This window comes from Bufo bufo, chromosome 4 (genome assembly GCF_905171765.1).
Source record: "Bufo bufo chromosome 4, aBufBuf1.1, whole genome shotgun sequence".
Taxonomy (NCBI): Eukaryota; Metazoa; Chordata; class Amphibia; order Anura; family Bufonidae; genus Bufo; species Bufo bufo.
Window position 1 is genome coordinate 380,835,161 of NC_053392.1, and position 22,669 is coordinate 380,857,829.

The window sequence follows — 22,669 nt, forward strand, 5'->3', positions numbered from 1 at the left end:
ACACAGCTGGCTACTGCAGCACTGCTCCCATTCACGTCAGCAGCGGAGCTGCACGGTTCCAGCACCATAGCTACTGCAGAACAGCTGATGGGGGTATATATGTAGGGTGTCGATCTCCTGTCAAAGACTGACCTTTCCTAAGGATAGGTCATCAATATTAAAATCCTGGAATACCCCTTTAACAGTGAGAGGCAAGATCATTCAGAGTTCAGAGACTTGTACACTACATCATGCACATCTAGTGAACTGAACGGTGCCCTGCTGGACCTTGGCTCTCCTCCAGACAAATGTGCATTAGTCAGAAGTAGCATGTCCGAATCGTACAGCACTGCATACAGGAATTATTCATGTCTTCAAAAAACAAAATGTAATTTTTCAATTGTTTTTTCAGGAACTATAGAAGTCTCATTTTGTCAATGGGTTCTATCTATGTGGTGGGCCATGAAAGACAGAGCTTTGTTTCCCTTGTGTGGTTTGTACAGGATAATGCTTTTCAGGGCATTATTCACAGCAGCCCATCGGAGCTTAGCTGTCCTTTCACCAGAACAGTTTGCAGAAATGAATGAAGGCAATCATTTTCTTCTCTGCCGGTCAAGAAGTACTCTTTACTAATGACAGTATATGTATATGCAGGCTTATTCAAAGAAGCACAGGACCGTTTTTGCTGTCAATTTTTGGACCTTCCTGTTCCAGCAAAAAGTGGAGTAACACAGGATCAGTGGCCGATGCAAAAAACAGACAACTGCATGTTCTGACACCCACTACTGTAGCAGGAGAGGATGAGCACTTTACCTGAAGCCGTACTGAGGGTCACTTTTGCAAGAGTAAAGCCTCTTTCACATGGACGTCACGTTTTGGCTCAGGGTGCGTCCCGGGTGCATTGCGACAAACCCGCGCGAGTAGAAACGCAGTCAGTTTTTATGCATTTTGCGTGCACGTGATAAAAAACTGAATGTGGTACCCAGACCCAAACTTCTTCACTGAAGTTCAGGTTTGGGTTCAAGGTTGTGTAGATGTAATTATTTTCCCTTATAACATGGTTATAAGGAAAAAAAAAATAATAGCATTCTTAAAACAGAATGCTTAGTAAAATAGGGCTGGAGGGGTTAAAAAAAAACTTAATCCACTTGTTCGTGCAGCCCGCCTTCTCTTCTTTCTTCTTCTGTTAGGAAAAGGACCTGTTGTGACGTCAATGCGCTCATCATATGATCCATCACCAGTGACGTCACCACAGGTCCTTTTCCTCAAAGAAGAAGAAAGAAGAGAAGCCGGGCTGCGCGAACAAGTGGATGAGGTGAGTTCAATTATTATTATATTTTTTTTTAACCCCTCCATCCCTATTTTGCTAAACATTCTGTATTAAGAATGAGGTGGGACCCGCACTTATCTCTAGAACAGAGCCCCCAAGGTCGGGAAAGCGCACTGCGCTCACGTGGCCGGACGTTTTTCATTTCTATGGGAGTGCAGAAAATAGCCAAGTGGTGAGAAATGAATTCAGAGTGCACCGTGCATGAGTGGCCACTGCTCCATTCACTTCTATGGAACTGTTGGAAATGAAATGAATAGAATGGAGCTGTGCATGCACGGTGCGCTCTCGTTCTCTTTGGGAGCTTTGTTCTAGAGATAGGTGTGAGTCCCAGAGTCCAAGCGATATGCCACCAATATTCCAAGGGAGAACTCTTAACTGAACTGATCACTGGCATCAGAACTGTTGTTTTCAGCAAGAAGCGGCGATTTGTCATACAGTACATACGTCCCTGTGCAGAGTTTATGAGACATTCACAAAAGAACGTACAATAACGTCACTGGCCTAGGAAATGCTGAAAGAAATCCGCGGCACTACTGTGGGCACTGTTGCCTTCTCAAACAGCTAATAGTCCCGGCTGTCAGACCCCCACCAATTAGATACTGATGACCTATCCAGAGGAAAGGGGTTTTTAAAAGAATTTTCTGAGACTTATAATTAATATGGATCCTATGGATAGGTCATCAGTATCTAAATCGATGGGGGTCAGACACCGGGAACCCCCGCTGATCATCTGTTTGAGAAGGCAGTGGTGCTCACAGTAGCTAGCCTTCTCCCAGCTTTAACTAGGCCAGTGACGACAAGTTCATCGGTCACATGTTGAGTGCAATACCAAGCACAGTTGCTATCAAATGTACGACGCTGTGCTGGGTAAGCTGCAAGAAGGCCGTGCCGCTCACAGGAGAGCCGATGCCTTCTCAAACAGCTGATCGGCAGAGGTCCCAGGTGTCGAACCCCCACCGATCAGATACTGATGACCTTTCCTGAAGATAGGTCATCAGTTATAAAGTTTTGGAAAAACCTTTTAACTGTTAATTGGGTTTGGGTATGAAATTATGTGACTTTGGTGGCACAAAGAATGCAAATAAATACATTAAAACCAAGCATTCACTACAAGGTCTCGGAATTCTAAATATGTAACCTTTGTCACTTACACAATGTGTACTGTAGTGTACATATAATGGTTAACAACTAGTTTTAAAGAAGACTTGTCGCTATAAGGCAATATATTATAGAGCAGGAGAAGCTGAGCAAAACTATATAATTTGTGGGAAAAGATTCTGTAAAACGCGTAATTTACTTCTAATTTCATTGTTCACGGGGGAGATGTTAAAAGTAACTGACAGCTATCTCCTTATATATACTTACACAGAGAGGTCCATCAATCACTGGTAACACCTCCGTCATGTACCGACAGATATCTCTGTATACACACTTACACACAGAATGCCATCAATCACTGATAACACCTCCCCTGTGTACAGCTATCAGTGACTGACAGCTATCTATGTATATACACTTACACAGAGAATGCTATCAATCACTGATGACATCTCCCTGTGTACAGCTATCAGTGACTGACAGCTATCTATGTATACACACTTACACATAGAATGCTATCAATCACTGATAACACCTTCCGGTGTACAACTATCAGTGACTGGCAGCTATCTCTGTTTATACACTTACACAGAGAATGCTATCACTGATGACATCTCCCTGTGTACAACCATCAGTGACTGACAGCTATCTATGTATACACACTTACACATAGAATGCTATCAATCACTGATAACACCTCCCCCGTGTACAGCTATCAGTGACTGACAGCTATCTATGTATACATACTTATACAGAGAATGCGATCAATCATTGATAACACCTCCCCTGTGTACAACTATCAGTAACTGACAGCTATCTATGTATACATACTTATACAGAGAATGCGATCAATCATTGATAACACCACCCCCGTGTACAAGTGAAGTCAGAAAGAGCAGAGATATAAATTACATGTTTTACTGAATCTTTTCCCACAAAACTATATATCAATCTGCTCACCTCCTCTATAAAATGCTGCCTGCAAATTGCATTACATTTTGTGGTGATGGGTCCTAAGGAAACCCATCTGCAGACAAAGTATTGTTATAGCACAATCTGAAAAGACAAATGCAACAGAAAAGTCCACAGAACAATCTATAAAAACATAATGAGACATGACTGCAACTCACCAGATTTTGAGAGAGCATTGTCTTTTCTAGACTGGCTTAATGACGTTTTCTTCTCTTGGACTTTACCATGAGAACCATCAGGAGCTGAAAAACACAGTGGATACATTAAACATAGTATACAAAATATTAGTGGCATAACTATAGGGGTTTGCAGAAATTGTAGCTCTACAGGATTGTTAAAGATTATTTAACAAAGGTCTAGAATGGTCCCTTGCCACTACCGTACAACCTGAAGCTTGCTGTACTAAGTGGGCTGCTGAATAAGTGGAGTTTAAAGAACCGGAGTTCTGGTGCGGAGTGCGATTTCGTGGGAGTGATTGCAGGTGGCTGAGTGAGGTTTAAGGCGGAGGGCCTTGAGAGTTAAGTACTTGCATTTTGGTACTGCCATTTAAACCCATTTTTTTTCTCTGCTGTGTACTGACATTTAAACCCATTTTTTCTCTCTGCTTGGTTAAGGGGAGTGGCTTGTGCTTGCAGGTGCTATTAATTGCTGAACTCATCCTGAGCTTCCTCTATATGAAGCTTGCTGTACTAAGTGGGCTGCTGAATAAGTGCAGTTTAAAGAACCAGAGTTTAAGACAAGGAGCAAGAAACTAAGGTTCGATAGATTTTCCTTGTGTGTTGTTGGCTTGATTGTAGCTAGTCCTCCAACTGCAGCAGACAGGGTCTAAATCTTAACTCATTTACTGTTTTCCTTCTTTACTGTTCATCCCCATTTAAACATGTGATCCATGGTAAATGCTACTAAGTGTGTGTCCTGTGCAATGTATGAGTGCCTTGAAGAGCCATTCAGGGGTGAATACATTTGCGCTAGATGCAATCATGTTGCATATTTGGAAGCCCAGATCTTGGATCTAAATAAGCAGCTTGAAACACTTAGGGGCACTGCAGACCCGGAGAGAGGCTTAGACCTCACTGTGCAGGCAATGACTGGGGTCAGTGAAATGGAGGTGGTAGGAGGAGGGCAAGTTCATGACTATCAGGTCAGCAGTTGGGTTAATATAGGAAGAAGGGGTGGAGAGAAAAGTGCCAGGGAGGCTAGTCCCGGGCTGGAAGGCCCTAGTAAATATGCCTGTTTGGCTGATATTAGGGATGAAAGCCCAGGGCCAGCAACACCACAGCAAGGTATTTCTCCTAGCAACCAGGAGGATGCCCCCTGCAGGAATGATGGGAGAAAAAGAGTGCAGCAAAGGTTAGACAGATGCTGGTGGTAGGGAACTATTATTAAGAGGACAGACAGGGTCACCTGTCGCCGATACCGTGAATGCCGAACAGTGTGTTGTCTGCCGGGTGCGGCATATTGCGGATCAGATTGACAGATTGCTGGGTGGGGCTGGGGAAGACCCGGCAGTCATGGTACACATTGGCACCAATGACAAAGTCAGGGGGAGATGGAAGGTCCTTAAAAATGATTTTCGGGAACTAGGAGAGAAGCTCAAGTCCAGGACCTCCAAGGTAGTGTTTTCAGAAATACTACCAGTGCCACAAGCGTCACCAGAGAGACAACGGGAGCTTATGGAGTTAAATAAGTGGCTCAGAAGCTGGTGCAGGAAGGAAGGGTTTGGGTTCATGGAGAACTGGGCTGACTTCTCGATCGGTTACAGGCTCTACAGTAGGGATGGGCTGCACCTCAATGGGGAGGGTGCAGATGCTCTGGGGGTAAAAATGGTTGGATGGCTGGAGTAGCTTTTAAAAAATAGGATCTGGGGGAGGGTGGGAGGTCATACTAATAAGGAGGTAGATAGTGTAGATAAGAGAGTGGGATATAGAAGGGGACAGTGGGGTTTTAGTGGGGGCTGGGGTTAGCGAGGAAAGTAGGGAGAAGACTGGGCATAACAATACACTTATGAAAAGTAGAACTGCTGGTAACAAGAACCTGTTACATACAAACATCAACCAAGGTAACCCAAAAATCCCGGATATTCACTTTACAGGTAATATCAATTTAAAATGTATTTTCACAAATGCCAGAAGTCTAGCTAGCAAAATGGGGGAGCCGGAGGCTACGGTACTAGAAGAACACATAGATATAGTTGGTGTGGCTGATACATGGTTGGATTCTTCACATGACTGGGCTGTAAATATTAAGGGTTTTACACCATTTAGGAAAGATGGGGTCAATAGAAAAGGTGGTGGCGTGTGCCTGTATGTGAGGAATGATCTCAAGACAAGTGTGAATGAGGCAATAGTAGGTGAGGATGGGGAGGATGTGGAAAACTTATGGGTGGAAGTTCAAAGGGATAAAAGCACAGAAAAAAAATAATACTTGGTGTAATCTATAGACCCCCTAACATCACAGAGGAGATAGAATCGCAACTGTATAGCCAAATAGAGTGGGCTGAACAGGCTTGTACAGTGGTCATAATGGGAGATTTTAACTTCCCAGACGTTGACTGGGGTCATGATTCTGCCTCAACTGCAAAGGGGAGAAGATTCCTCAACTTGCTGCAAGACCACTTTATGGGCCAGTTTGTAGAAGCTCCCACTGGGGTGATGCTCTGCTGGATCTGGTAATTTCTAATGATGCAGAGCTTGTTAGAAATGTTACTGTTCGAGAAACACTAGGTAATAGTGACCACAATATAATTATATTCCCCCTAAACTATAAGAAGCAAACTCTGTCAGGCAGAGCAAAGACACTGAATATTAAAAAGGCTAATTTCCCTGGGTTGAGGGCAGCATTTCAGGCCATAGACTGGGAGCAGCTACTGTCACATAATAATATTGAAAATAAATGGGAGAGCTTTAAATCTACATTGAGAAATTGCACAAAAAAATGTATTCCTTTAACCCCCCCCCCCCCCCCCCCCCCATGGCTTACAGATACTGTAAAAAGGGCAATAAAAGACAAAAAAAGGGGCATTTAAAAAATACACATCTGAGGGGTCAGCTGTAGCGTTTGAAGATTACAAATGGCTTAGGGCTCTTTCACACCTGCGTTCTTTTCTTCCGGCATAGAGTTCCGTCGTCGGGGCTCTATGCCGGAAGAATCCTGATCAGTTTTATCCTAATGCATTCTGAATGGAGTGAAATCCGTTCAGGATGCATCAGGATGTCTTCAGTTCCGGAGCGGGACGTTTTTTGGCCGGAGAAAATACCGCAGCAAGCTGCGCTTTTTGCTCCGGCCAAAAATCCTGAAGACTTGCCGCAAGGCTGGATCCGGAATTAATGCCCATTGAAAGGCATTGATCCGGATCCGGCCTTAAGCTAAACTTCGTTTCGGCGCATTGCCGGATCCGACGTTTAGCTTTTTCTGAATGGTTACCATGGCTGCCGGGACGCTAAAGTCCTGGCAGCCATGGTAAAGTGTAGCGGGGAGCGGGGGAGCAGTATACTTACCGTCCGTGCGGCTCCCGGGGCGCTCCAGAGTGACGTCAGGGCGCCCCAAGCGCATGGATCACGTGATCGCATGGCACGTCATCCATGTGCATGGGGCGCTCTGACGTCATTCTGGAGCGCCCCGGGAGCCGCGCGGACTGTAAGTATACCGCTCCCCCGCTCCCCGCTCCTACTATGGCAACCAGGACTTTAAGAGCGTCCTGGCTGCCATAGTAACACTGAAAGCATTTTGAAGACGGATCCGTCTTCAAATGCTTTCAGTACACTTGCGTTTTTCCGGATCAGGCGTGTAATTCCGGCAAGTGGAGTACACGCCGGATCCGGACAATGCAAGTGTGAAAGAGGCCTTAATAAAATCTGTAAAAAGATAAAATTAGCAAAAATACAAAACGAACAGAGGGTAGCAAAAGAGAGCAAAACAAATCCCCAAAAATTCTTTAAATATATAAATGCTAAAAAATCTAGGTCTGAGCAGGTAGGTCCACTAAATAATGGTAAAGGGGGGGGGGGGGGGGTAGTCACTGAAGATAAGGAAAAGGCAAAGTTACTAAATGTTTTTTTTTGCTTTGTATATACAAAAGAAGAGAAAGGAGCTGATATCTGTGGTGCTGGGGCTGTTAGTACATCCAGTAATATACTCAATTGGCTAACCGTAGATATGGTCCAAGAGAAGATAAATAAGGTAAATGTGAACAAGGCTCCGGGTCCAGATGGATTACACCCAAGAATGCTTAAAGAGCTCAGTTCAGTCATTGCTGTGCCCCTGTTTATAATTTTTTAAGATTCTCTATGTACTGGTACAATGCCAAGTGATTGGCGCAAGGCAAACGTGGTGCCCATATTCAAAAAAGGATCTAGGACCTCCACAGGTAATTATAGACCAGTTAGTTTAATTTCTGTTGTGGGAAAAATGTTTGAAGGACTCTTAAGGGACCATATACAGGAGTATGTGACTGTTATTAATATCATAAGTGATAACCAACATGGGTTTACCAAGGACAGAAGTTGTCAGACTAACCTGATTTGTTTTTATGAGGAGGTGAGTAGTAGCCTGGACAGAGGGGCGGCTGTGGATGTAGTGTTTCTGGATTTTGCAAAGGCTTTTGATACTGTCCCTCATAGAGGTTTAATAGGTAAAGTAAGGTCTATAGGCTTGGAAAGTATAGTTTGTAATTGGATTGAAAACTGGCTGAAGGACCATGTCCAGAGAGTTGTGGTCAATGATTCCTATTCAGAATGGTCCCAGGTTATAAGTGGTATACCCCAAGGTTCAGTGCTGGGCCCTCTATTATTTAATTTATTTATTAATGATAATGAGTATGAGATTAATAGCACCATTTCAATTTTTGTAGATGATACTAAGCTATGTAGAACTGTACAGTCTATGGAAGATGTCCATATACTACAAGCTGACTTGAACACTCTGATTGGGCATCAACTTGGCAAATGAGGTTCAATGTGGACAAATGTAAAATTATGCATCTTGGTAGTAATAATCTCCGTCCTTCATATGTCCTAGGGGATGTAACACTGGGAGAGTCACTTATAGAGAAGAATTTGGGTGTCCTTGTAGATGGTAGATTAAATAACAGCATACAATGTCAATCAGCTGCTTCTAAGGCCACCAGGATATTGTCATGCACTAAACGAGGCATGGACTCGCGGGGCAGGGATGTAATACTACAACTTTACAAAGCGTTGATGCGGCCTCATCTGGAATATGCAGTTCAGTTCTGGACACTAGCCCATAGAAAGAACGCACTACATCTGGAAAAAGTACAGAGGAGAGCGACTAAACTGATAAGGGGCATGGAGAGTCTTAGTTATGAAGAAAGATTAAAATAATTAAATTTATTTAGTCTTGAGAAGAGACGTCTAAGGGGGGACATGATTAACCTATACAAATATATAAATGGGCCATACAAAAAATACGGTGAAAAACTGTTCCATGTCAAATGCCCTCAAAAGACAAGGGGGCACTGCCTCCAACTGGAGAAGAAAAAGTTCAGTCTCCAGAAGCGTCAAAGCTTCTTTACTGCAAGAACTGTGAATCTGTGGAATAGACTTCCTACCAGGATGTGGTCACAGAAGAAACAATGGACAGTTTTAAAAAGGGTTCAAATGAATTCTTAAAAGTAAACAACATTAATGCTTATGAAAATGTGTAGAAATCTGAGTCTCACTTCCTACTGGGATTTGCATTCCCACCTATCCCTTGGTTGAACTTGATGGACTTTTTTCAACTGTATTAACTATGTAACACTTCTCAGTTCACTGTCCACAGTCTACATCCTGGTTCCTCTCAACACAAACACAATGACTTGCTGCAGAGGTGACCCACAATGATTGGCTGCGTTGCAATTTCCTGTTTGCTAAGAGGAATCTAGAGGAGGAGGGCAGGGGCCTTAAAGGCATCAAAATGATAGTGGCATGGTGCCGTAAGCAACTATGACTTACTGTATTATTTTACAGCGTTCTTGAATTTTTTTTTTTAATTGAATCTTATGGATAACTCCCCCCAAATAAAAGAAAATACAAAAGTATTTTTAATTATAATGTCCATGGAAATTTTGTACACTAAAAGTATGGCATCACGGATAACCCAAACAACATTGCATACTGTGAGTAAAAAACAGGCAGCACAAGCTAGTTTAGCATGTGTACATATTCAAGGAGCATTTTATGCAAGTTGACAAAAGAGGTACTGAACGGACCTTCTATGGAGAGGAAGTGTGACAATCAGTACACTGCAGTGACCTGATACTACCGTTCTAAGGTGAACTGAAAATCCATTTATTGCAGAACAAAAGTAAAATAGATGTGTCATGAACAGGAACATGGCTTCTCCTGTAATGCAGCGAGTAGAAAGATGCATTCTCTACAGTTTATGTAGGGCCAAACCCTAAGAGGCACAAACACAGATTTACTTTTTACACCAAGGCACAAATGCAGTTCTATATTTATCAGACCCAAGAAGCACTGCGGGTGAAACATTTTAGGATGTTAATAAATCAACTCAGAATCCTCACTTTTCATATTAATTCTTCTTGGAGCCATACATAAGTCGAGGATGACTTTACAGCTTTTTCGGTGTGAATAGAGGCAATTCTGGTGAACCTTAGTATCATATTCAATTATGACGTATCAGATCAATGCTGTGTCACATTACATCAGTTGTTCCAAACTTCTTATGGTCGACACCCTCGTTGGTGTTCAGTGGCAGGAGGGTTATCCCTTAATAGTAGTGGAGAAAACCAGGCACTCAAAGTTTGTTTGAAGGGGTATCCTCAACTAGGATATTGATAGCATATAACTGGAATATGCCATCAATGTCAGATAGGTGTGGGTCCCACCTCTGTGACAATTCTGTCTTCAGAACAAGGTCCCCCCAAATAGCAGCCAATCAAGCGAGGCCATCTCTCCATTCACCGCTATGGGACAGCTGGAAATAGTGAGCCAGCACTTGGCTATTTTTAGAGATGGGAGGGTAGCCACACATGGGTGGCTGCTCTCCCTGCACTTCAGGAACCCTCTTCTGGAGATACGAGCGAGTCCTAGATGGAAACACCCCTTTAAAAAAAGCTAATTCTCCTTTGAGGCTACATGCACACGACCGTATTAGTTTTGCAGTCCGCAAATTGCGGATCCGGAAAAAAAACAGAGGATATTCGTATGCCATCCGTTTTTTTTTTGCAGATCCATTGTAACAATGCCTAAAACGGACAAGAATAGGACATTTTTTTTTGCGGGGCTAAGGAACGGACATACTGATGCAGACAGCACACGGTGTGCTGTCGGCATTTTTGCTGACCCTTTGTAATGAATGGGTTCGCATCCTATCCGCAAAACAGACAGTGAACCTTAGAGTTGGTGTAACCATGTATTACAAGACCGTCCATTATTCTTTAGAAAAGGTGCAGTCTAGTACTACATTTTAGCTGCATGGAAAATGTGTAAGAATGGGATCTATGCTGTGAGCACAAGAACTAGCCTACCAGTGAGTAAATGTAGGCTATATCTGCTCAAATGGGGTCAGGGGCGGACTGAGAACCCTCAGGGCCCCCGGGCAAAATAAATCAAGGGCCCCCTTACAGGCCCCACCCATGTTCTGCTGCAAGCCCCACCCTTGTCCCGCCTCCATGTCTTGCCTCCAGCCACACCCTACACAATCTTTAATAAGATTTCAAAGTTAAAGCGACACAAAAGGCATCCAGACCACTTCCGCTCTTTGATGTGGTCTGGGTATAGTGTCCCTTTTGCAAATCGAGCTGCAATGTTCTAGAGAAACTGCATTGTTTACGTTCCAGCAATAAGTCAGCCTCTAGTGGCTGGCAGCCACCTGACGGCTTTCTGGAGTAAAACAGACCTTTGGTCTGGTATCTGACGCTGGACGTCCTCACACCCTGCATGATGACCTCCAGGGTCAGATTTTTCCCATAGGAAAGCATTGATTCAATGCTCTCATATGGGGTGATCTAATCTCAGCGTCCATTAGTGAGCCTCTGTTAGAAGCAGTGTGGGCATAACTACTGTGAAGGGGGCACATATCTGGGCATAACTACTGTGAAGGGGGCACATATCTGGGCATAACTACTGTGAAAGGGGGAAGGCCCTTCACAGTAGTTATTAACCCCTTTCAGCAGTCCCTCCCTCAGTGAATGGGGGACTGCTGAAAGGGGTTAATAACTACTGTGAAGGGCCTAGCCGTCTGAGCAACCCCACAGATCATCCTCCCACCCACCTTGTACTTGTTCCACTGATCTGCTACTTGCGGGCTACATGGGCATGAGTTTAGTCACTTCGGTGCGCAATCCCATCCTGCGGCGCGTGATCCCGCGAGACCCGTGACCTACAGCGCTGAGATTGCGCACCGAAGTGACTGAACTCATTCCCGCGCAGCCCACAAGTAGCGGAACAATTACAAGAGGGGTGGGGAATAGCCAAATTAAAAAATATTTTGAACCAAAAGGTGTTATGGGGGCTCTGTGGATGGCACTGTTGTGGGGGCTCTGTGGATGGCACTGTTGTGGGGGCTCTGCGGATGGCACTGTTGTGGGGGCTCTGCGGATGGCACTGTTGTGGGGGCTCTGCGGATGGCACTGTTGTGGGGGCTCTGCGGATGGCACTGTTGTGGGGGCTCTGCGGATGGCACTGTTGTGGGGGCTCTGCGGATGGCACTGTTGTGGGGGCTCTGCGGATGGCACTGTTGTGGGGGCTCTGCGGATGGCACTGTTGTGGGGGCTCTGCGGATGGCACTGTTGTGGGGGCTCTGCGGATGGCACTGTTGTGGGGGCTCTGCGGATGGCACTGTTGTGGGGGCTCTGCGGATGGCACTGTTGTGGGGGCTCTGCGGATGGCACTGTTGTGGGGGCTCTGCGGATGGCACTGTTGTGGGGGCTCTGCGGATGGCACTGTTGTGGGGGCTCTGCGGATGGCACTGTTGTGGGGGCTCTGCGGATGGCACTGTTGTGGGGGCGCTGCGGATGGCACTCTTGTGGGGGGCGCTGCGGATGGCACTCTTGTGGGGGGCGCTGCGGATGGCACTCTTGTGGGGGGCGCTGCGGATGGCACTCTTGTGGGGGGCGCTGCGGATGGCACTCTTGTGGGGGGCGCTGCGGATGGCACTCTTGTGGGGGGCGCTGCGGATGGCACTCTTGTGGGGGCTCTGTGGGTGACACTGTTGTGGGGGGATCTGTGGGTGACACTGTTGTGGGGGGATCTGTGGGTGACACTGTTGTGGGGGGGATCTGTGGGTGACACATATATAGCACCTTATGCTATATATGTGTCATCCACAGATCCCCCCATAACAGTGTCGCTGTGAGTGAATGACCCCCAATACAGGGTCTGGGGGCCGGCATCTGGTGTTGTAATGGCAGCAGGGCCCGGTGCAGTCACTGTATTCTATTACACCGGGCCCCGCTCACTGTAATACTAATATTCATATGTGAACAACTTGAAATCCTCTGCGATCCTCTCCCTCTGAGCTCTCTGTACTCACAAACTCAGTAGCAGGCAGGCTGGGCGGCAGCGCAACTCACTGACGTCACGCGCCTGCTCCGCCTGCTTCATTCATAAAGTGGGAGGAGCAGGCGCGTGACGTCAGTGAGTTGCGCTGCCGCCCAGCCTGCCTGCTACTGAGTTTGTGAGTACAGAGAGCTCAGAGGGAGAGGATCGCAGAGGATTTCAAGTTGTTCACATATGAATATTAGTATTACAGTGAGCGGGGCCCGGTGTAATAGAATATGGGCCCGGCCGCCATTACCAGGCCAGCATAACATTCGAAATCGGGGTGCTGGGCACAGTGTTCCAGACTAAAAAAAATACCTAGTAGCCATTGGCTCCTGAACTGAAAAATTTAGGAGCCAAATTAAATTTTTAGTCGCCAAATCAAAACTGAATCAAAATATTGGTATCGTGACAACGCTACGCCGATCAGATTGGCGTAGGGTTGTTTCGATACCAAAGTTTTGATTCGCTTTCGTCACCATAAAAAAGTATTGCGATACTCAATACCGTGCAAAAAAACACCAAAAAAAGCCGCGTGCATTTTGCATTTTATGAAACGTTCGGCCCATAATAGAACAGTCCTATCCTAATTTTTGGGGTGACAAGGTGACTAAAAATGGCAAATGCTCACCGCATAGGAGATATTTTTTAATAATTTAATAGTTTGGACTTTTCGGACACAGCGCTATGTAATATGTTTATTTATTGTTTATATATTTTATATGTAAAATTGGGAAAGGGGGATTTAAACTTAAAGAGGACCTTTCACCTGTATAAACTATGTGAACTGAGTATGCTGCCATATAGAGCGGCGCCCGGGGATCTCACTGCACCTACTATTATCCCCGGGCGCCGCTCCGTTCTCCCGTTATAGGCTCCGGTACCTTTGCTTTTTAAGTTATAGTAGGCGGGTCTTCCCTTGTCCTGTGGGCGTCTCCTTCTCCTAGGCTGCAGCGCTGGCCAATCGCAGCGCACAGCTCGCAGCCTGGGAGAAAAAAACCTCTCAGGCTGTGAGCTGTGCGCTGAGATTGGCCATTGGGGATAATAGTAGGTGCAGTGAGATCCCCGGGCGCCGCTCTATATGGCAGCATACTCAGTTCACATAGTTTATACAGGTGAAAGGTCCTCTTTAATATTTTAGGGTACTTTCACACTAGCGTTTTTCATTTCTGGCATAGAGTTCCGTCACAGGGGCTCTATACAAAAGATGTCTTCAGGTCAGTCTTTTTGACTGATCAGGCAAAAGATAAAACCGCAGCATTCTACGGTTTTATCTCTGGCGAAAAAAACTGAAGATTTGCCTGAATGCCGGATTCAGCATTTTTCCCCATAGGAATGTATTAGTGCCGTATCCGGCATTCAAAATACCGGAATGCCGGATCCATCCGGATCCGGCATGGTTGCTAGGATGAAAGTCTATTCACTGTATTACTTTCCCTTATAACAACATGGTTATAAGGGAAAATAATAGCATTCTTTAATGCAGAATGCGTAGTAGAAGGTCAATATAATAAACATTGGTGGCGCAGTGCGCCCCCCCAACACCCCAGTATAGTAAACATTGGTGGCGCAGTGCGTCTCCCCCCCCCCAACATAATAAACATTGGTGGCGCAGTGCGCCCCCAGCACCCCAGTATAAGCAGCATTGGTGGCGCAGTGCGCCCCCCCCAGCACCCCAGTATAATAAGCATTGGTGGCGCAGTGCGTCCCCCCCCCAACATAATAAACATTGGTGGCGCAGTGCGCCCCCCCTCCCTAGTATAATAAACATATAAAAATTGGTGGCGCAGTGCGTCCCCCCCAACATAATAAACATTGGTGGCACAGTGCGCCCCCCCTCCCTAGTATAATAAACATATAAACATTGGTGGCGCAGTGCGCCCCCCCTCCCTAGTATAATAAATATATAAACATTGGTAGGCAGTGCCAATGAGGGTTAAAAAAAAAAAAAAAAACATCGAGTGCGGCGCCCCCCCCAGTATAATAAACATTGAGTGGGCCCCCCCCCAGTATAATAAACATTGGTGGCGCAGTGGGCAGTGCCAATGAGGGTTAAAATAAATAAATAAAAATTAACTCACCTCCTCCAATTGATCGCGTAGCATCCTGTCAAAGGACCTGTGGTGACATCACTGTGCTCATCACATGATACATCACATGATCCATCACATGATCCATCACCATGGTAATGGACCATGTGATGGAGCTCAGTGACGTCACCACAGGTCCTGAAGAAAGAACAGGAGACCGGCAGCTGTTCGATTAATTGGAGGAGGTGAGTTAATTTTTATTTATTTATTTTAACCCTCATTGGCACATCCCACTGAGCCACCAATGTTTATTTATTATTATACGGGGGGGGGGGGGGGCGCACCCAATGTTTATTATACTGGGGGAGGCGCTGCACTCAATGTTTATTATACTGGGGGGGGGGCGCCGCACTCAATGTTTATTTTACTGGGGGGGGGGGGGGCGCCGCACTCAATGTTTATTATACTGGGGGGGGGCGCCGCACTCAATGTTTATTATACTGGGGGGGGGGGGCGCACTGCGCCACCAATGAAGATAACTGAGCTGTTAATACAAATACAGGAGGCGGGTGCCAGAATCAAATAGCCGGCACCCGACCTCTATGACAGGGAGCTGCGATCAGCGGCAGTTAACCCCTCAGGTGCCGCTCCCGGTCATAGAGGTCGGGTGCCGCTATTTGATTCCGGCACCCGCCTCCTGTATTTGTATTAACAGCTCAAGTATCTTCATTAGTGGCGCAGTGGCGACAGCCCCTCCCCCTGTCCCTCTTCTTATTGGCCGCGGCAGCAGCAGCACAGGGGGAGGGAGAGACTCTTCCACTGCGCTGCTGATAAGAACATGATAGTTCAGCTTCTGTCTGTGCCCGCCGCTGTATTCAGAGCTGCGGCGCGGCTCTAGTCGCAATTGGAGCCCTGGGGGATAACATTAACAACACATAGTGTTATTCTGCGGCGGGCCCCCATCCCGCCCGGGCCCTCGGACCATGCCCGAAGTGCCCGACCGGTCAGTCCGCCCCTGAATGGGGTTGAAGGACATCTGTCAGCAGATTTCTACCTATGAAACTGGCTGACCTGTTACATGTGCACTTGGCAGCTGAAGGCATCTGTGTTGGTTCCAGGTTCATATGTTCGTGCATTGCTCAGAAAAATGATGTTTTAATACATGTAAATGAGCCTGGGGGCGTTGCTGTTAAACCGAGAGGCTCCACTAGGGGCATGCTGTTCTAGCACATGTGACCACTGAGGCACAGGTCCCGAGAATTGGGTTGGTCAGCCCCTAGGTCATACAACCCCCCTTCAATAATAACATATGCATGGAGGAATTGACAGCCCTTGATTACAGAGCCTACAATCTGTTCTCCTCCGTATGGTTTCACTGGACAGCATTTCGTAGCTCATCCCAGTTACATGGATATAATAACATACGCATGGAGGCATTGAAAGCCCTTAATTACAGAGCCTACAATCTGTTCTCTGTATTGTTTCACAGACAGAATTTCGTAGCTCATCCCAGTTACATTGAAATAAAAATGCAAGAAACCATTTATTTAACTATACTTCCCCGTCTCCCTTCTTTTTTACCCATTCTTTGCACTTTCTTGTTGCTGCTTCTGCCTTTCTTCCAGACCATACAGCTATACATCCTGATATTCAACTTTGAAGGTCCTTATTTCATTGTAAATTCCTCAAAGGTAACATATGAACATGGGATTGGTCCTTCCCATATGCTGTTTCAGACAAGTACTAAAACCTTAAAGGGAACAAGTCACCATGAAAATGCAATGTAACTGGCTACTGGCAGCATATTATAGAACAGGAGGAGTTGAGCAGATTGATATTTAGTTTTAGGGGTAAATATTCAGTATAACCTGTATTGTATACATTTATATCCCTGGGTTTTGAAGTCAAGGAGATGGTCCTATCAGTGACTGACAGCCTTCCCTCTATGACTGTGTATACACAGATAGCTGTCAATCACTGATAGGACCGCCTCCTGGACTTCAAAGCCCAGAATGAGCAGGAATTTAAACGTATAAAATACAGGTTATACTGAATCTTATCCCGCCATCGTAGATCAGGTGTTTGAATAGGCCATAGCACTCCTTGGCCTTATCAAACTGATCAGTGGAGGTGGCAGGCCTAAGACCCCCGCCAATCGGATACTGATGACCTATCCTGAGGATAGGTCATCAATGTTGTACTGCCGGAAAAGCCATTAATGTGCTTATTACCATCAATAAGAAGATTGTGCATACAATACAGTATTAATGTGAAAAGCATAACTATGTGTCCACAGATGAAATCTACCACACTATATAAATCCTGCTAAAATAGTTTGATACATTAACTGAACTACTAAAAAAAAAACTTAAAACAAGAAGAATGTGAACGCTTTACCGAACAGTGCTGGATGTGAGATCTAAACCTTCACTAACTTGTGTTGGCTTTGGAGACTATTAATAAAAATGTGCCGTTAGCAACCTGGAGCTGTGGGTAAGCGGGAAGCTCATTATTTCATTTTGTCCAAGACATCTATGTAGACATTTCTCAGCTTAAAATTCTGAATGTTTAGCAATGATGAATTAAAGGGCCTCTGTCAGCAGATTTGCACCTATGAAACTGTCTGACCTGTTACACATGCACTTGACAACTGAAGGCATCTGTGTTGGCCCCATGTTCATATGTGCCCGCATTGCTGAGAAAAATTGGTGTTTTAATATATGCAAATGAGCCTCACATGAGCATGAGACCAACACAGACATGCTTGCACTGGCCCACCGGAGAGCCGGTGAAATCCTCGGTGGGCCCCTTGCCTGTCTGCCTACACTAGTCAGCGGCAACCCCAGCTGCCTGCTGACAAGCGCTGTTGTAATAAACAGCGGAGCATTTACCATAGGCACAGTGTGTATGCAAGCAGCCAGATGATCATGCCTGTCATCCAGCCGCTTGTCCTCTTGTATAGCTGGCACAGTGCTGTGGAGCAATCTTACTCAACTGTAGAATTATAAAAAAAAAATAAAAAAAAGAAGTTCTGTTACAGTTTTGAGTTTAGTTTTTACATAATTTTCTATACAGTAAAACTGACTTCTAATTCTCTGGGTCAGTATGATTACATCTATACCACATTTGCTTAGATTTAATACTGGGGGAAAAAAAAAAAAACTTTCTTTGCATCGTCACGTTGGCACCAATAACCTTTTTGTTTTTATGTCTATGGAGCTGTGTTAGGGCTCATTTTTATTGATACCATGTTGGAGTGTGTAAGACTATTTTCTCACTTTTTATTAAATTTTAATTTACACTTTTTAATAATTCCCCTAGGGAACTTGAACAAGAAAATACTAGATTGCTTCTGATATAGACTCCAATTCATTAGCATTGGAATCTATCAGAGTTTCAGCAGGGTCTTCATAGGAACATTTTATTTACAGTTGGTCATTGAGACCATTGATGTCCCTCGGTTAACACGTGTTACTGATTGTAAAATTTAACGTTTATTTCTTATCATTAAAACATATAGAACTTCTAAAATTAAAATTATCAGCTCTGCCTGCCTCTTGTGTATTTGTAATCACTCAGGGTCTGATTATAAGGTGGATCCACTAGGGGGCACTCTTCCCTATTAACTGTTAAGGTCTCTATTCTTTTATAGTCATCTATGCTCAGTTGATGCACACTGTTTCTTCCACAGTGCGCTACTCACTAGCGATTTTTCCCCTTGTGGAATACACTCCTCTTCTATGTATCTACCAGCCCTATATTGGCTAGGCATCCGCTGCCTAAAAACACCCTAACAACACTTTCTGCTCCCCGACATGTTTCGCCAAGCACTTGGCGTCTTCAGGGGTATGAGCTCATACCCCTGAAGACGCCAAGTGCTGTAGTCACATTTGACCATGGCATCTGAGGAGTTAAATGTGCGTGACTGACGTTATTGTCAATTGCATAAATTAGCCCTTGGTGTCTGCTGCACTTAGTGGCTATAGCGCCTGCTGCGCTTGCGAGTGGGCGCCATCTTTAAATATCCGACTCACAACGTATATTTAAATGGGTTTTCTGAGACATTATAACTGATAACCTATCCTGTGGATTGATCATCAGTATCTGATCGGTGGGGGTCCGACACCCAGGACCTCTGCTGATCAGCTGTTTGAGAAGGCACCGGCACTCCTGTGAGCCCTTCCCTGTGCCCTTCTCTGTTCTTTTCCTAAGCCAGTGACAACATATTCATTGATCAAGTGGCCTAGGAGCAGCTCGGCCCAATAGAAGTCAATGGGACTGGGCTGCGATACCAAGCACAGCCGTTATACAATGTACAGCACTGTGCTTGGTGAGCTGTAAGGAGCACGTGTTGCTACTGCGATCACTGCTACTGCTGATCAGTGGGGGTCCCGGGTGTCATATCCCCACCGATCAGATACTGATGACCTATCCACAGGATAGGTCATCAGTAGTAAAGTGTTGGCAAAAAAAAACTTAAGTTTATTGGAGTGATAAAGACCCTATAGGGCTAGATATCTGGTAGTGTATGGCAAATTCACTTCAATAAACATATCCTTTTGAATATGCCAGCAAACATTTCCTTCACTTTGGATATTGTTTAGGCTGGCTGGGGGACTGGGTGGTTCATCTAGGATAGACATGGAATGTCCATGTGTAACTGCTGTCCAAACTACTGACTGTAAATAACAGACACAGTTATGAGTTTCTTAATGGGAAACTATTTGTTATAGAGCAGTGCACAATACTGTTCTGTTTAGCACACGGTATTGTGTGCTAAAATTCATACATTCATGTGCATGAGACTGAAAAATGAACAAGTAATATCTCCAGCTCTAGGGTGGGCCCCCAAAATCAATTCCACTGGTGGGCCCTAGGCACCCCAGTCCGACACTGAACACAGATGCCTTCAGCTGCCAAGAGCACATACAACAGGTCAGCCAGTTTCATAGGTACAAATCTGCTGAGAGATACCCTTTAACAATACACAGAGTCATAAAAGCTATGTAAAAACAAATATCACTGATTACCCATGAGCTCGTTCACATCAGTGCTATTATTTCCATTCTTCTGTTCCATTATAGGAGCAGAAAAGCAGAAATAACAGAAGTACCAGATTTGGCACATAATTGACAGGAACGAAGCCTAACAGATCACATCTGGGATACATTTGGTTTCTGTTCAGGAGAACCTTTTTGTTAGTGGAGAAAGAAGTCCTGCATACAGAACTTTTCTCTCATTTTTTGACAAACTGCATGGGATACAAGAGCCATCAAGTGAACAGTCAGTTCCTGAAGTTGATGTGTCGGGACAAGGAAAAATGGACAAGCATGACAATCTGAGCAACTGTGACAACGGCCAGATGGTGATGACTAGACGACGGTGTCATAGTATTTAAAAAATGGCAGGTCTTGTCGGGTATTCAGTGGTTAATAGCTACCAAAAGTGGTTAAGGAAAGGTCAACTGGTGACAGGCTAATATCCAATACTACCCCCTGATCACTGCCTAAAGGTCTACAATGGGCATGTGGGCATCAGAACTGGGCAATGGGAAAAGGTGACCTGGTCCGTTAAATCACATTTTCTTTTACATCATGTAGACGGCTGTACATGTGTGCATTATTTACACAGGAAAGAGATGGCACCAGAAGTAAAATAGACAGAGACCGTGTGATGCTCATGACAACGTTCTGGAGAGAAATTTTGGGTCCTGGCATTTATGCAGCTACACTGCAAGAATTGTTCGGAAATGGTCTGCGGTTGGAACATAAAGTTCATTGTCTTGAACCTTTGTTCAGAGGAAAATGCATTGTAATCAGAGTAACCGCAGTACTGTTTGTAGGCACTGCCAGGTACAATTAATAAAACAGACTATAAAATAAGCAAACTAGATCAGTAACAACATTTTATGTAAGGAGCATGTACTACTCCTCACTCCAGTAGGACAACAATCTTAGCTTTCCTTAAGACCACTTCTCCACACTAGGGGGCAGCACATGATAGCTTTATTTTAGGTTTCCACAGGCGTCCTTTCACCAGACATCAGAATATTCATGTGACAAAGGCTCTCAACAGACCAATAACAATTGAGTACATTTCCTGTTACCACACTAGTCGCTGAACTTCCATATAACCTGGCCTCTACAGACGTTTTATACTAGCAAGTTTATAGACCATCTGTAGCCTGAGAAAAATGATCAGCCCAAGCAGCTTCAAATCAGGTAGTGAGATTATTCTCTGCTGCCTTGAGTCCTCTTATGAATGGACCTTAAAATATTGTAAGAACCTGTACCCACTGGACGATTCCAAGGTATGCCAGTGCATGAAGACACCAGTGTTGTCAAAGAAATGGGCAAGTGCAGAGGATATGGCTCCTCTTGTTAAATATTAAACCACTTCTAAGCGTTTGTACTTATGGGCACAGGACAACTTTTAAATCTTCTGTGTCCGTCTTCCTATAGTTGATGTTTTTGCCATCTGATACCTGGGATTTGGGATATACATGAATGACCCCCTAAAAAAACATGCTTTAAAATCCTAATCACTATTACATTTTTGTTTTTCACTCCCTGCCATAACTTTTTTACTTTTCCATTCATATAGCCGTATGGGGCTTGTTTTTTGCAGGACAAGTTGTACTTTCTAATATTCAATACGCTGAAAATGAAATGAAAATTACAACTGGAATGGAATTGGAAGAAAAAAATGCAATTCTGCCAATAGAGTGGTGCTGTGCACGGGGCACATAGTGGACAGTCCTACAGAAGTTAATGAAGCCATGGTCACGTTTTTGCGATCAGTGGAGGTCAAAGTGATCGCACCCCCAGCAATCATCCATTTATAAATTTTCCTTTGGAAGGGTGATAAGTGTTTTAAATGGGGTAAGCTCTTTGCGTGTTAAACCATATTTTATGCTTTATATGGTTTGCCAGCATGCAGGATTTTCCATATCTTCCTCAAACAAACAGCTTTGTAGAAATCCAGCAGAGCTTGAGAAAAGTCTTGGGGGCAGTAATGGGAAGTTCAAATTATGGAGGATGCTAGATTGTTAGTAGAACGGAGAGCATGAGTAGACAGATGAGTCAGGAGATGTAGGGGGTGCAGCACTGTGGAGAACTTTGTGGCTGAAAAAAATGCTGCAGGTAAAGGGTTCATGCACACGACCATATGTATTTTGCAGTCCGCAAAAACGGATCCGCAAAAAATCCGGATGCCGTCAATGTGCATTCCGTATTTTGCGTAACAGAACAGCTGGCCCCTAATAGAACAGTACTATCCTTGTCCGTAATGCGGAAAATAATAGGACATGTTCTATTTTTTTGCAGAACGGAAATACAGACATACGGAAACAGAATTCACACGGAGTACCTTCTGTTTTTTTTGTGGACCCATTGAAGTGAATGGTTCCGCATACGGTCCGCAAAAAAAACCAAAAACGGAATGGAAACACAAAAAAAATATGTTCGTGTGCATGAGCCCTAATAGTGGGAGCAACTGTGGGGGAAATGTATCAAGACTACAGTTTTCTATGCAAGTCTTGATCTTCTGTGCATCGGAGTAAGGCTACTTTCACACTTGCCTTTGGGGTTCCGCTTGTGAGATCCATTTGAGGGCTCTCACAAGCGGCCCCAAACGTATCCGTTCATCCCCAATGCATTCTGAATGGATAAGGATCCGTTCAGAATGCATCAGTTTGGCTCTGTTCCGCCTCCATTCTGCTCTGGCCGGCGCTCCTCCTACTGGTAAGTGACAGG

General features: G+C 44.8%; 1 protein-coding gene across 5 annotated transcripts in view; it reads right to left on the minus strand.

The window, feature by feature from the left end:
* MAP7 (microtubule associated protein 7) overlaps nucleotides 1-22,669 on the minus strand; it is a 167,444-nt gene that overhangs the window by 42,552 nt on the left and 102,223 nt on the right. For all 5 annotated transcript variants that reach the window (XM_040429199.1, XM_040429198.1, XM_040429196.1 and 2 more), the window contains exon 2: nucleotides 3,538-3,621. In XM_040429199.1, the coding sequence (XP_040285133.1) occupies nucleotides 3,538-3,621 (84 nt within the window). The remainder of the gene's footprint in view (nucleotides 1-3,537; nucleotides 3,622-22,669) is intronic.